The sequence below is a fragment of the Olea europaea genome, chromosome 15, assembly GCF_002742605.1.
Source record: "Olea europaea var. sylvestris chromosome 15, O_europaea_v1, whole genome shotgun sequence".
NCBI lineage: Eukaryota > Viridiplantae > Streptophyta > Magnoliopsida > Lamiales > Oleaceae > Olea > Olea europaea.
Window position 1 is genome coordinate 18,160,092 of NC_036251.1, and position 16,230 is coordinate 18,176,321.

Consider the following 16,230-nt stretch of genomic DNA (forward strand, 5'->3'; position numbering starts at 1 on the left):
TTTTTTACATTTCTAAATCATGTCATCTACAGGAGACACGTCTATTCAATAGAATAAATGGATGGCGGTGACATTTTGCACAAGAACTGGTTGATTTGAGGATGTAAGTATCCCAATTGAAATGATAGTTAAGGACGTTTCGTGACAAGTATCTCAATTTAATTATAAGTAGGGAATCTTTCTTGAATTTAATAAAAATAAAATTATCCTCGAACTTCCAACCACATATCCTAATGTTCCATGATAATTGATGTGTTTCAATCTCTCTTGTATGTGTGTGAGTGGAAGACATTCGAGAACTCTCTCTCATATTAGATGGCCACTTTTCTACACACACAGAGACAGAGAGATGGAGAGAAGTCAAACTTTAAACAGGTGGTGGATCCAAGAGAAAGGCACAGTAGAAGAAATACCGTAATAGGTCAAAAGAACTAAAAGATTATCTTTATTTCCTATCATTTTATGGCACCAAACAGCAGAAATTTTTTTAGAAAAATGTGATCCAAATCCAAAGACTAAAGTTTAAGAAGAGAGAGAAAGGGAAAAAAGTGATAAAGTCGGTACCAATAAGGAATCTAAACATTGAGAATTGAAATTAAGGTAAATTGATCAGACATGTTTTCCATTTCCAATGCTTCATTGGACCATTAGGTTTATAATGCATTTTCTTTTTCTTTCAAATAATTATCTTTTATCCTTGAAAAACTTACCTGACAAAGAATTTTGTGCTTCCGTACCCGTCGCTTTCTTTATTTCTTAGTGCTCACAAACTATTTGGCTACGTGGCCGTTCAGATCAGCTTATGTCTGTAGAAAGCCTGCCAATTCAAATCTAAACGGGGATCTCCTAGTTTATTTCTTTTCATTATTTTAAAATTTAAACTCCTTAATTTTTTCTTATGTAAGTATTTGTGTATGCACTGTCTCAACATGCTGAGGTGCATCTATGGCTAACGGGGAAAAAATATGGAACCAGTAACAACTTCTGAGCATGATTGTTGTTACCATAGCCTCGTCGGAGGGATGATGATTGTGAACACTTCAATGCTTAAGTCAAACTGTGAACAAAGTATTTTGGTTATGGGAGAGATGCAATAGATGAGAATAAAGAGTGTCGGGGTTGAAGAATATTTCCAAGAGCAATATGAGATATTTAAAATTGCACTCAAAAGTTTAGTACGACAATGACATTATATTTGGCAAACACTAAGTTTGAATTTTTATATCAAAAGAGAAGAAGTGGTGTCCGTAGGATGTTAACATCACCTTATTAACAACTCACTAGTTAAGTTGAAAGGTGTCAATCTCAATTGTAATAAATGTGTGATTGCATGACCATAGGCGAAAATTAGCCACTCTATGTCATAAAAGCAGCCTTAAAAATTGGCTGAATGTATCTGTCGCAGGCTGCTAGGTCTATTGAGTGTATAAAGTACCAACATACGAAGTATCTTTGGATTGAGGTGACCTGTTGAAGATTCTCTTCACACGAGATACTAACCACCTTGAAAATACACTAAGCAAGATGTGGCGTCTCATCTCAAAAGAGCCACTTTGAATGAGGTATTATCACTTTGGATAAGGAGCTCAAATCACCTCGCCCAATCCCAATCACCTTAGAGGGTGTTGAGCAAAATTTTTGCAAGTGGATGGTATCGTGACAAATATTAAAGTGGATGTGAGTCTAAGGATCGTTCTCACGATGATTAAGTATTTAGTTAAGTTTCAATTAACATTTACTTCATTTGAATAACAAAATTGTAAATATTGGTGATTCGCAAAAGAAACCTATATATACTCTAATGAGAAGCGGTTACGTAAATTAATGGCAAGCACTACAAATTCCCTTATATTTTTCTATTTTGATATCAATATATTATTAACAATACTTATTTACATTTGAAGATTAATATTCCTAATCTTTTCGATAATCTTCATCGAGTATAATTATACAGATTCTCATGTATGACCTTAATATATCTTTATAAAGGATGTGAATATTTGAAGATGCATTAAATTACGATAACATTTATAAGATTATGTAAAGCATAGATGTTTATATTTATTTTATATCAGACTTTACAATGATTATTACCACGTATTATAATTCTTTGTTTAATTTCTTGAAAAGCTCTATAATCCTAACAATCATTCAAATTGTCAAAATTTGGAATTTAATATCAAAACGTTAGAATATAGAGTTCATAATTACAATAGCATCTATACAATTAGCCGAGCATTATATGATCATAAAAACACAAATTGGATTGATACAACAACACCGGAATTATAGTGTAGAAAAAAGATAGAAAAAATCTTGTAATGTTGAATCTATTCAACAACTCTTGAATAAACTTTTTGATATTTCATTATTCTTCTTCAAATTGCAAGCAAAGATGTATGAAATTTATGTAAGAGAATGTATTTTGTATCAAAAGTTTCCTTAAAATTTGTGAAGAATATGGTGAGTGAAGATTGTATTCATAGCACCAGAAATTAGGTCAAATCTTATGACCCTCTCCGTATAGAAGTTGAATCAAAATAGGAAAAAAAGTATTTCCTGTTGACTATTACCATGTGATCACACGGTATAACTTATTGCGGTTGCACGGTATTGAAATTGGACTTGCTAGAGGTCTATTATCGATGCTTGTGATCACAAGGTTTACATTTTTCCCTCCCCGAACAAGTTGGACCATGGACATCTCCTTTTATTCGATTCTCCTCTTATTTTTATCACCAGTCCTTCATTTTTAAATCTTTACACCTTGATCATCACATCCACAATCATTTGTAATTGATTCATCTTGTTCCAAAAGTTTACAGTTGAGTCCAAAACTTTTCAATGTTAGATTTAACTTCCTAAACTTGTGAATCTCCTTTGATTACTATCTAAATACTCATTATTGATCACGTGCAATCCGGTTAAATTTCAATAGTTTCGAATCAACTTCTATTAGGCTCAAAATCATCTTTTCGTACGTCAAAGTCAGGGTTTTTTCCTACAACCGAGTCTGACATAATTTCATTAATTAGGTAGATATCCACTCAAATATCAATAATTTATTAAGTTTGGAAACCCGAATAATGGATGGCACGTGGGGGGCAAGTTGCAACGAAGTGTGGACATGTGTAACCTCTTGCTTTGTATTTGCTTAGCTAGTTGTGACGTGACCTTCTTCATAGGAAGAGATTTAACAGTAAGTAGATAATCAAACAAAGTATTGTCCCATGCATTTGTGCATAAGGTAAATGTCTTTATTAATATTTTACTTGTGGTAGTACTTCGCCTTTGGTCTAGCGTGTTATCAAACCGTGCTCATTTATCACTTTATGCTTCAATTGTGGTTCTATCAATTTCCAAGTGATTCGTGAAATTATTAACTCAATACATGTTTGATAGAATGCTCTTATAAGAACTCTTCATTTGACCGCATCTAGAGGGTCCATGATATAGTCAATTCATCTATTCACAATTAGGTGCTTCTCTCGTCTCTCTAGAGCACCATGTAAATATGATTCTACGGAATGATAAGAAAGAATACGAGTGTATCGTCACTACAACAAAAGTAGTTTTTACGGCATGCATTTACGGTGTGCATTTACGGCGTGCATCGACGGTATGCCGTAAAAATAGACCAATTACGGCATGCAATGTATGTATGCCGTGAAAGATCAAGTAATTAGAGCATTTACTGTGTGCAGAGTATTAACTGGCATTTACGGCTTACACTAAAAAGCACGCAGTGTTATATTGTCAAAAAATTCATTACAAGCCCTAAAAACATAGCATTTCTCCCATTCTTTTTCCCATCGACTTCACCTCTCCATGATTTCCCCTGGCGCTTCAGTTCTCACTCTCTCTCTCTCTCCACCTTCCACGGTCGACCACAGGCGCCTTAGCTCACTCTCGTCTCTCTCCGGCTTCCACCGTCGACCGACAGCGCCTTAGCCCTCACTCTCGTCTCTCTCTGCCTTCCACCGGCACCGCTCACTCTCGTCGCTCGCCTCTCAAGACACAAATCATTCACGTACAATGTCTATGCACATTTATTTATTGTTCATTAGAGTTATTTTTCCTGTTGTCAATTTTGAGTTTGCAGAAAACTGGAGATAAATGCACCTGAGGGAAAACCTAAGTATGTTTTTTCAATTTTGTGTTTATTTAAACATTTAAACATGGGTTGTTGTTGAATTTTATTGTTTAAAGATTGATTTTGAATGTTGGCACTGCCGCACTGAGAACAATTGAACAATGGTGTGTAGATGGTTGGCGAGGGCTATAAAGTCATTTGCAATTGCGTAGATGGAGGCCATGAAGTTCAATACCCAAAAACTGGGACCAAAGCTTTGCTAATGGGCATTTTGGTTGAAGGTTGGTAGTTAAATGATAAATAATTCAATTTGATAGTATAATCCAATTAGTTTGTAGCTTATAATTCACTCGGATTTTTATTTCATAAATCTAAAAATGATGTTTATTTCAGTTTATTTGATTTCTAGAAGAACTTATAGAATATGAGCTAATGAAGCCTAGCTTTAGCAAAAAAGATGAGATGATAAGATATGAGGTTCCAAGTACCACTAATTGATGCAATTGGATATACAACTGGAAGGTGAAATTAGCAATATTGTATATCACAATTGTGATTATGATTATGACATAATTTATTCAGGTTAGAATTTTTTGAGAGTGTTATGTTGTCTATTATGACTAGAACAGTAGGTCACAATTATGATTTTGTACGTGACCTATAACATTCTTCGTTCTCTGTACTGGTTTGATATATCTACTGTTTATTTGTGATGTTGTTACTTGTAACAAGTGCTATTTTTTGTGGTAAGTATTATTATTTGTAACTTTCATAAATGTATACTATATTCAATTTGTGATGTGAATTAATGGTACTATGTTGTTAAACAATGATGGGCTTGTGCATGTTAACCTGTTATATAGAGGTCACATGTTAATTTTATTGGAGGATTCTTAAAAGTATATTGAGCTAGTTGATCTTGTTATTTCAAAGTTGGGGAATGGATTATGCGGAAGTTGTAATTACAATGTCATGTCATTGTGTGAAACATCAAGATCCTCCTTTGTTTACTAATTATTGGGCAATCAGGCGAGGCCCTAGTAAAGAGAGTTGGCCATACCAACATGGTAATTTCTTGATTCTGACTTATAGTTATGAATATTCAATGTATTGTTCTGTGATTGAAAATGTTATACCATTATGATCAGGTTTAACTTATTATGTGGGTTAATTTTGATGACATCCTACAATACCGTTGACTGTGACCTACTTTAATTTCATTCGAAAGCTAAGTTTGAGATTTTTGTGTGGTTAAGATGCAACTGGTAATTAGTAATTAGTCGTGCATTCTGTGTATCACTGGATTAATAAGGGTGGTTGAATAACTTTTGATATTTTCCAATGAACAATACACATAATTAATTATTGTTCATCTAATGACTTTTTCTTAAATATCTTTAGAGTCAAGATGCCTTCTTTAAATTTTAAACTTACGCTATTTGTTCAGTGCCTCAAATTTTTTAGTTTAGATTTAAAACTCTAAAAGACATTGTCAATTTATGGGGAGAAGTTTGCTGTTGAAAATTTCAAAATCAAACATACCAGACCTGGTAGGAGAACTGCCTATGCCCCAGAACCTCCCCTTCCCTAATACCATCTCACTCCATGATTTCAGATTTCTAAGTTTCACTGTGTGAAAGCATCCTTTGTGTCATCTTATTATTTTTGCTCAATTTTCAGGGCTTAGGTCTATGGCAAATGATGGGCAGGACACTAATGGTTCACAATTTTTCATCTGTGACGACCAACTGGTAACTATACAATTTATGATCCTGCTATTATGAGAAAACTGTCATCCATCTTCAGATCTTCTATCTGGTGCTTCTATTTAGCCAGAAAATCTAACAAAATTTAAATGTTCAATAGGTTGGATGGTCGTCATGTTGTATTCAGAAAGGTGCTGTCCGGAATAGATGTGGTGTATAAGATAGAAGCCAAATGCAACTAGAGTGGAACAACCAAAAACAAAGTTGTGATTGCAGACAGTGGTGAACTTCCCCTGTAATCAGCTTGTACTTGAACTTGTCAGTTTTACCCTTCTACTCACTTCTGCTTACTGCAGATTATGGATCTTAATTTACATACCTGAATTATGTTATTTAGGAAAATGAAATAGGTACCAGAAAAGTACACTTTTTAGTTTGGCACCTAATGAAATAGGTACCAGAAAAGGCACGTAGAATGTATATTAGGAAAGAAGAGAGGAAACATATGCGATTTCTCTTACATTATTGACAGAGATCATTAGGGATAATGTTACCAACCTTTAGAAGGTTCGTTTTACATTTTTTTGATCTGTTCAGTGACCTTTCCTTTAGTTAGCATTTATACAATTTCTCTCTGTCATAAATGCAGCAGAAAAGAAGACAAAGAAATAGCAAGAAGTCGTAATTGCGTAGTGAAGAAGTTTCAAAGGCACTAAGAATGAATTTTTTTCTGAAGTGGTATATACTTTTGAGAAGTATTGAAATGAATTTTACATTGATATATTGTATTAAACTGTACTCAATATTTATGAAATCTAAGAAAAACCTGGTTATATTTATGGAATTTTGTTTTGTAATTATTATTAGTAATCAAATAAATAAACAATTTTTTCTTTTAAAAAATAAAATTTACGTTGTGCATTTTGTACGCCGTAAAAAAAAATACGTTACCTCGTTAAAAAACTCACCTTGCGCACGCCGTAAAAGGTTTTAACGGCTTTCATAGATGACATGCATTGCACTCCGTAAAAAGTAAATACTTTTTTACGGCATTGCTTTATACGGCATGTAGGAGTGGATACTTTTTTCCAGAACCGGTGGAACTGGACCGAAATCGTTTAGAACCGATCGGTTTGGTTCCGGATCTTCTAAAAAATAATTTGATTTCGGGACAAATTTTTAAGAACCGATTGGTTTCGGTCTGGTTCTCGATTTTAGTATGGGAACCGAGGGAACCAGACGGTTCTCATTGGACTTTTTCTTTTTTTCTTTTTTTTTTTGGTAAAATATATGACTCAATTTTCAAACTTTTATAAAAAATAATCGGGTTCCTTCTTAATTTTAGACTCCAGCACTTTCCTTCTTCACTTTGATTCTTTCCTTGTCTCTTCTTATAGTTCTTTGATTAATTGATTTTCAAGCCAAATTAAAATATTGGGTAAATCTATACCTAAATAAATTTATTTACAAAATATAATTTCATTTATAAGATGTGAAATTTTTATTTTGTTTTCACTTTGTAAATCTATACTTAAATAAATCTTTGACTAGTATGTTCAGTTTTTCTATATTTTGTTAAAAGTATCACATTGGTAGTATTTTTAGAGTTTTAGTAGTGAACATTTTATTTTGACATTTTCAATGTAAAGAACCGGACCGAACTGAATCGGAACCGATTGGTTCGGTTCCGATTTGGTTCCACAGTTAACTATGGAACCAATGGTTCATTTCTAAAATTCTCATTGGTATTTGGTTCGGTTCGATTTCCTTTGGAATCGGACCAAATCGGACCGTGCCCACACCTAACGGCATGCGGCTGCACGCCGTAAATTGGTTTTTACGGCATGCAATGCTTGCATGCCGTAAAAAGTGCATTTTGTTGTATTGCGTGACCAATCTAATGACTTTTTCTTAAATATCTTTAGAGTCAAGATGCCTTCTTTAAATTTTAAACTTACGCTATTTGTTCAGTGCCTCAAAATTTTTAGTTTAGATTTAAAACTCTAAAAGACATTGTCAATTTATGGGGAGAAGTTTGCTGTTGAAAATTTCAAAATCAAACATACCAGACCTGGTAGGAGAACTGCCAATGCCCCAGAACCTCCCCTTCCCTAATACCATCTCACTCCATGATTTCAGATTTCTGAGTTTCATTGTGTGAAAGCATTCTTTGTGTCATCTTATTATTTTTGTCCAATTTTCAGGGCTTAGGTCTATGGCAAATGTTGGGCAGGACACTAATGGTTCACAATTTTCATCTGTGACGACCAGCTGGTAACTATACAATTTATGATCCTGCTGTTATGAGAAAACTGTCATCCATTTTCAGATCTTCTATCTGGTGCTTCTATTTAGCCAGAAAATCTAACAAAAGTTAAATGTTCAATAGGTTGGATGGTCGTCATGTTGTATTCGGAAAGGTGCTGTCCGAAATAGATGTGGTGTATAAGATAGAAGCCAAATGCAACTAGAGTGGAACAACCAAAAGCAAAGTTGTGATTGCAGACAGTGGTGAACTTCCCCTGTAATCAGCTTGTACTTGAACTCGTCAGTTTTACCCTTCTACTCACTTCTACTTACTGCGGGTTATGGATCTTAATTTACATACCTGAATTATGTTATTTAGGAAAATGAAATAGGTACCAGAAAAGCACACTTTTTAGTTTGGCACCTAATATTATGAGTCCATAAGGCATGTAGAATGTATATTAGGAAAGAAGAGAGGAAACAAATGCGATTTCTCTTACATTATTGACAGAGATCATTAGGGATATTGTTACCAACCTTCAGAAGGTTCGGTTTACATTTTCTTGATCTGTTCAGTGACCTTTCCTTTAGTTAGCATTTATACAATTTCTCTCTCTCATAAATGCAGCAGGAAAGAAGACAAAGAAATAGCAAGAAGTCGTAATTGTGTAGTGAAGAAGTTTCAAAGACACCAAGAATGTTTTTTTTTTCTGAAGTGGTATATACTTTTTGAGAAGTATTGAAATGAATTTTACATTGATATATTGTATTAAATTGTACTCAATATTTATGGAATCTAAGAAAAACCTCGTTATATTTATGGAATTTTGTTTTGTAATTACTATTAGTAATCAAATAAATAAACAATTTTTTCTTTTAGAAAATAAAATTTACGGTGTGCATTTTGTACGCCGTAAAAAAAAATACGTTACCTTTTATGGCGTGCATGTGCACGCCGTTAAAAAACTCACCTTGCGCACGCCGTAAAAGGTTTTAACGGCGTTCACAGACGGCATGCATTGCACGCCGTAAAAAGTAAATACTTTTTTACGGCATTGCTTTATACGATATCAGCATGCGGCCGCACGCCGTAATTTGGTTTTTACGGCATGCAGTGCATGCCGTAAAAAGTGCATTTTGTTGTAGTCTAAATTTGTTGCCCTAACTTGTCCTATGCATACAAATAAAATTTATCGTTATTCGACTCAATCCTAAAGACAACAATGAGCTATGTACTTTAACTTGAAGTATTCACGTTCAAAGGGTACAAACCTACTCTATCCCTTAATTCAATCAAATGAAACAAGCAAAGACTGGAACAAAATGTTAGGCCTTGACCATGTGATCACATGGTTATTGGTCCATGCTCTAGACGTATTAGCACGCAACAACGTAGAAGAGTGCGTCAGAAGATGTAGAACTCTTAATAGAGATTGAACCTAGCTATTGAGGACCATCCGTATTTTTCAATTAATTTCGGGCCCAGCCACGTACAGCCGTAGAGGTCCCCAATATGTACCTGTCTTGTCCTGTCCAAAATACTTTGCTGTGTAACCTTTATCTAATCGAATTAACCTGTATATTCAATACTTTTATCTTTTCAAGAATAAAGTTGGTTTGCCCTAAAATTTTGACATGCCAACTGACTGACCTTCACATCGTGCATGGATCCTGCGTAAATTTAAAAAAAAAAAAGTGCTGACCCCCATGTGTATGTGTTCGGTTATCTCCTATATTCGTGTAGCAAAAATCATCTTTTCAATTTTTTGGAGTCCTGAAATGTGGCCGTTTCAATAGACCGATCAGGTCAAATCTTGGGCCAACGAAGTTTTTTTGACATATGTGATATAAATATAGACTAGTTATTCTAGTTAGAAAATCTGTAGCTGGTGAAGGCAGACTCAAATTGGTAATCGTACATAACATAGCTGCACAACAAAACGTTGGCTTCGTTTTCGAGCATCTTAAAAATCTGTGGAGGACTAAAGAATGTAACGTGTCATTCCCTTCTAAGAGCAAAATTTTTGAAATGGCCCAAAATTATTTATTAATGGCTAGATTTTTCGAGCAATAGATAATCTTGGTAAATATTGCCGTCTAAATGTCCTTATTGGAGTAATGGAGAGTCGATCACTATACATGCAGCCACTCAAGTGGACGATGTGATTATTATTACTATGCATTTAACATTTAGATTATTATATATAGACACCATATTTTAATTCTTAATGAAGGTTCTAACATTTTCTTTGTCTCCAACTTTTTTCGTGCTATGCTTATTCTTAATTTTTAATTATGACAACTTTTATCCAGATATTTTGTTTGCAATCTTTGACATGATGTACAAATATTTTATTGGACTTTTATATTTATTTTTTTATTTATTAAAAAATATAACAACAAATAATTCCTTTTAATCTAGCATTAGTGGTGCTACAATATATAGGTCGCATTATATGTTGGTTTGATTACAGATAAAATTATGTTATACATTTAACTATGCAATTCTCTTAGGATACGTTTGATTGTGAGTATGAAATTTGTATAAAAAGAAAATAAATTGTAGGTAATTTAATTGCCTAAAACTTATTTGCATGAAAATTATTAATTAAATATGTTTAATTAATTTAATTTTTAATCTAAAAAATATTATACTTGTTCGATTTTTATTGATGGGTGGATGAGAGAGAGTAGATAGACGAGAGAAAGAGAGAGTGAATTCCTCGAAAGATAAAATCCTATCTTTCCTAAAGAAAATATTTTCCTTGATTTTGAAGAAAATATAGTTACACGACCAAAAAAAGGAAAATATTTTTCATGGAAAAAATGTTAATCAAACAGCACAAAAATAAAAATTTGAGTGAAAAAACACATTTTCTATGAATAATATTGTCAATCAAACGCACCCTAAATTAAAATTTAATATTCACGATGAATGATAATGTTGGGTTTATCATATGAATAGAGTATGTGACTTTTTAATGAAAGAGTAACTAAGTTGTGACTTTTATCGGTTAACATTTTCAAAGTTATATTTTTTTTTCCAAAAAAAAAGATCAAAAAATATTTTTTAGGCTTACAATTGAAAATTCCCCAAGGTAATGGGTTTTAGGTGTTTTAGTGCCCATATTTGAAAGCCCGTTTTAGCCTGTCAAGTTTTCGCTAGGTAGATCCAGTCCATGATAACTGATAAATGAGAAAATTACATTCATACCTGTTTTTCAATTTTTCATTCTAATAATCAGAAGATAAAAATTATTCTTTCAAAAATTAGGTGTATCCCAACCCACCTCACCTCAAGCTTAAAACATTTTTAATCCAAAAATGGTCATGATCGCTTCCAAAATACACCCCAAAATTTCACACCTCATTCCACACCCATGAACGTCAGTTCGACACCACCACCCATGGGCAGATTTAATAGTGGGCTGTGCTTGATTGTAGTCCACTACTGTCCAAGCCCAGATGCATTACAAAATGATAAAAGTGGAAATTATACAATTCCAATTGTTTCAATTTCACATTACAAAAATCAGGTGAGATGTATTTTTAATCAAAATTCAGGTATTATATATTTAAATATAATAGTCACCCCACACCCAAACGGCCAAACCCTAGCTATAATTTTTCTCTCTCCCTTCTCTCTACATCTCTCGTTCTCTCTTCTCTCTCGTGCATGCGGGCGACCCAAGCTCCGGTAACGACAACTAATGAGATGTGCCGTCGACAACGAGCTATTGCAAACGGCGATTCTTACGACGACGTCGAGCTGATTCCAAAGTTCTGCCCCCAGGAAGAAAATCTTCGACGCAGCTGTTTTACTGTTGGACTTGAACGACATTCGATTGTTCTCTGGCTCGCTCAAGTGGAAGCGCGGCAGCTGCTCCTTGCGGCGAAGACACTATCCGGTGTAGGGAACATCGTCTGCAGCCGCACGCAAGAGCGAGGATACCAGCTCGTCGAAGCATTGTACAGTGCAGATAGTAAATGAAGGTGAACAGATCTGTGAGATTGTCCTAGTTCTTCCCTCCGATATACTTGGTTCTCTCCTCCGATGTGGGATTTCAGTGATTGATCTGGTCTCTCGGTGTTGGGACTAGGTTGAACCAGTATTAAAGTACGTAGACGGGTTGCGTTCTGTTATTGCAAGTTGCCAATACTGAAGGGAAGCTTATTGTGATTGGAGGATGGAACCAATCAATTTGGGACCCGATTTGACCTGTGTTGATGATGGCAGCAGCTTGTTTGGTGGGTGTCATGTAAATAGAGATAGAGGAGATGGTGGTGGTGATGTGCTATGAGTGGTGCGGTGTGCTGTGGGTTTGCTAGTGTGGTGGTAGTACAAGTATAGTGGTGCTCATGATGGGTGGTGGCAGGAGACGGCAATGCTCATTTTGGTGAGGTGATGGTGGCTCCGGAGGTGGTGATAACGAATTATTGTTGAGTTGTTGATGATGTTGGTGGTGGTTGTGGTAGCGGTGATGGGTGGGTTATTTGTGACCAACATTTAGGCGTTCGTGACCATTTGGTTAATTTGTGATCAACAAACTGTGACTACATGACTTATAATTTGAATGATCTATGATCTCAAAATAATTTTCGAAGTAACAGATATGAGGTTCCAAGTCCCACTAATTGATGCAATTGGATATGTTGACCTGGTCAACTGGGTGGGATTGGAAAATAACGTCACCTAACTAGCCGCTATATAGAGGTCACATGTTAATTTTATTGGAGGATTCTTAAAAGTATATTGAGCTAGTTGATCTTGTTATTTCAAAGTTGGGGAATGGATTATGCAGAAGTTGCAATTACAATGTCATGTCATTGTGTGAAACGTCAAGATCCTCCTTTCCTTACTAATTACTGGGCAATCAGGCGAGGCCCCAGTAAAGAGAGTTGGCCATACCAACATGGTAATTTCTTGATTCTGACTTATAGTTATGAATATTCAATGTATTGTTCTGTGATTGAAAATGTTATACCATTATGATCAGGTTTGACTTATTATGTGGGTTAATTTTGATGACATCCTACAATACCGTTGACTGTGACCTACTTTAATTTCATTCAAAAGCTAAGACATTGTCAATTTATGGGGAGAAGTTTGCTGTTGAAAATTTCAAAATCAAACATACCAGACCTGGTAGGAGAACTGCCTATGCCCCAGAACCTCCCCTTCCCTAATACCATCTCACTCCATGATTTCAGATTTCTAAGTTTCACTGTGTGAAAGCATCCTTTGTGTCATCTTATTATTTTTGCTCAATTTTCAGGGCTTAGGTCTATGGCAAATGATGGGCAGGACACTAATGGTTCACAATTTTTCATCTGTGACGACCAACTGGTAACTATACAATTTATGATCCTGCTATTATGAGAAAACTGTCATCCATCTTCAGATCTTCTATCTGGTGCTTCTATTTAGCCAGAAAATCTAACAAAATTTAAATGTTCAATAGGTTGGATGGTCGTCATGTTGTATTCAGAAAGGTGCTGTCCGGAATAGATGTGGTGTATAAGATAGAAGCCAAATGCAACTAGAGTGGAACAACCAAAAACAAAGTTGTGATTGCAGACAGTGGTGAACTTCCCCTGTAATCAGCTTGTACTTGAACTTGTCAGTTTTACCCTTCTACTCACTTCTGCTTACTGCAGATTATGGATCTTAATTTACATACCTGAATTATGTTATTTAGGAAAATGAAATAGGTACCAGAAAAGTACACTTTTTAGTTTGGCACCTAATGAAATAGGTACCAGAAAAGGCACGTAGAATGTATATTAGGAAAGAAGAGAGGAAACATATGCGATTTCTCTTACATTATTGACAGAGATCATTAGGGATAATGTTACCAACCTTTAGAAGGTTCGTTTTACATTTTTTTGATCTGTTCAGTGACCTTTCCTTTAGTTAGCATTTATACAATTTCTCTCTGTCATAAATGCAGCAGAAAAGAAGACAAAGAAATAGCAAGAAGTCGTAATTGCGTAGTGAAGAAGTTTCAAAGGCACTAAGAATGAATTTTTTTCTGAAGTGGTATATACTTTTGAGAAGTATTGAAATGAATTTTACATTGATATATTGTATTAAACTGTACTCAATATTTATGAAATCTAAGAAAAACCTGGTTATATTTATGGAATTTTGTTTTGTAATTATTATTAGTAATCAAATAAATAAACAATTTTTTCTTTTAAAAAATAAAATTTACGTTGTGCATTTTGTACGCCGTAAAAAAAAATACGTTACCTCGTTAAAAAACTCACCTTGCGCACGCCGTAAAAGGTTTTAACGGCTTTCATAGATGACATGCATTGCACTCCGTAAAAAGTAAATACTTTTTTACGGCATTGCTTTATACGGCATGTAGGAGTGGATACTTTTTTCCAGAACCGGTGGAACTGGACCGAAATCGTTTAGAACCGATCGGTTTGGTTCCGGATCTTCTAAAAAATAATTTGATTTCGGGACAAATTTTTAAGAACCGATTGGTTTCGGTCTGGTTCTCGATTTTAGTATGGGAACCGAGGGAACCAGACGGTTCTCATTGGACTTTTTCTTTTTTTCTTTTTTTTTTTGGTAAAATATATGACTCAATTTTCAAACTTTTATAAAAAATAATCGGGTTCCTTCTTAATTTTAGACTCCAGCACTTTCCTTCTTCACTTTGATTCTTTCCTTGTCTCTTCTTATAGTTCTTTGATTAATTGATTTTCAAGCCAAATTAAAATATTGGGTAAATCTATACCTAAATAAATTTATTTACAAAATATAATTTCATTTATAAGATGTGAAATTTTTATTTTGTTTTCACTTTGTAAATCTATACTTAAATAAATCTTTGACTAGTATGTTCAGTTTTTCTATATTTTGTTAAAAGTATCACATTGGTAGTATTTTTAGAGTTTTAGTAGTGAACATTTTATTTTGACATTTTCAATGTAAAGAACCGGACCGAACTGAATCGGAACCGATTGGTTCGGTTCCGATTTGGTTCCACAGTTAACTATGGAACCAATGGTTCATTTCTAAAATTCTCATTGGTATTTGGTTCGGTTCGATTTCCTTTGGAATCGGACCAAATCGGACCGTGCCCACACCTAACGGCATGCGGCTGCACGCCGTAAATTGGTTTTTACGGCATGCAATGCTTGCATGCCGTAAAAAGTGCATTTTGTTGTATTGCGTGACCAATCTAAATTTGTTGCCCTAACTTGTCCTATGCATACAAATAAAATTTATCGTTATTCGACTCAATCCTAAAGACAACAATGAGCTATGTACTTTAACTTGAAGTATTCACGTTCAAAGGGTACAAACCTACTCTATCCCTTAATTCAATCAAATGAAACAAGCAAAGACTGGAACAAAATGTTAGGCCTTGACCATGTGATCACATGGTTATTGGTCCATGCTCTAGACGTATTAGCACGCAACAACGTAGAAGAGTGCGTCAGAAGATGTAGAACTCTTAATAGAGATTGAACCTAGCTATTGAGGACCATCCGTATTTTTCAATTAATTTCGGGCCCAGCCACGTACAGCCGTAGAGGTCCCCAATATGTACCTGTCTTGTCCTGTCCAAAATACTTTGCTATGTAACCTTTATCTAATCGAATTAACCTGTATATTCAATACTTTTATCTTTTCAAGAATAAAGTTGGTTTGCCCTAAAATTTTGACATGCCAACTGACTGACCTTCACATCGTGCATGGATCCTGCGTAAATTTAAAAAAAAAAAAGTGCTGACCCCCATGTGTATGTGTTCGGTTATCTCCTATATTCGTGTAGCAAAAATCATCTTTTCAATTTTTTGGAGTCCTGAAATGTGGCCGTTTCAATAGACCGATCAGGTCAAATCTTGGGCCAACGAAGTTTTTTTGACATATGTGATATAAATATAGACTAGTTATTCTAGTTAGAAAATCTGTAGCTGGTGAAGGCAGACTCAAATTGGTAATCGTACATAACATAGCTGCACAACAAAACGTTGGCTTCGTTTTCGAGCATCTTAAAAATCTGTGGAGGACTAAAGAATGTAACGTGTCATTCCCTTCTAAGAGCAAAATTTTTGAAATGGCCCAAAATTATTTATTAATGGCTAGATTTTTCGAGCAATAGATAATCTTGGTAAATATTGCCGTCTAAATGTCCTTATTGGAGTAATGGAGAGTCGATC

General features: G+C 34.7%; 1 protein-coding gene across 17 annotated transcripts; it reads left to right on the forward strand.

Moving 5' to 3' along the window:
• The first annotated feature begins 3,773 nt into the window (after positions 1 to 3,773).
• On the forward strand, positions 3,774 to 14,187 carry LOC111410344. 17 transcript variants are annotated; one of them, XR_002705659.1, is made up of 6 exons: positions 3,774 to 4,138; positions 4,266 to 4,374; positions 12,849 to 12,962; positions 13,323 to 13,393; positions 13,509 to 13,666; positions 13,998 to 14,187. XR_002705659.1 is itself a non-coding variant. In XM_023040628.1 (5 exons), exons 2-5 carry the CDS (start codon positions 4,806 to 4,808, stop codon positions 13,566 to 13,568), a joined length of 279 nt encoding a protein of 92 aa, XP_022896396.1. In that variant the 5' UTR covers positions 3,774 to 4,138; positions 4,266 to 4,805; the 3' UTR covers positions 13,569 to 13,929. The 17 variants fall into 17 exon arrangements, 4 of the variants coding, with proteins under 4 accessions (XP_022896396.1, XP_022896392.1, XP_022896394.1 ...); XR_002705661.1 differs by having other exon boundaries at positions 14,001 to 14,187; XR_002705660.1 differs by having other exon boundaries at positions 13,509 to 13,643.
• The last annotated feature ends 2,043 nt before the right edge of the window (positions 14,188 to 16,230 follow it).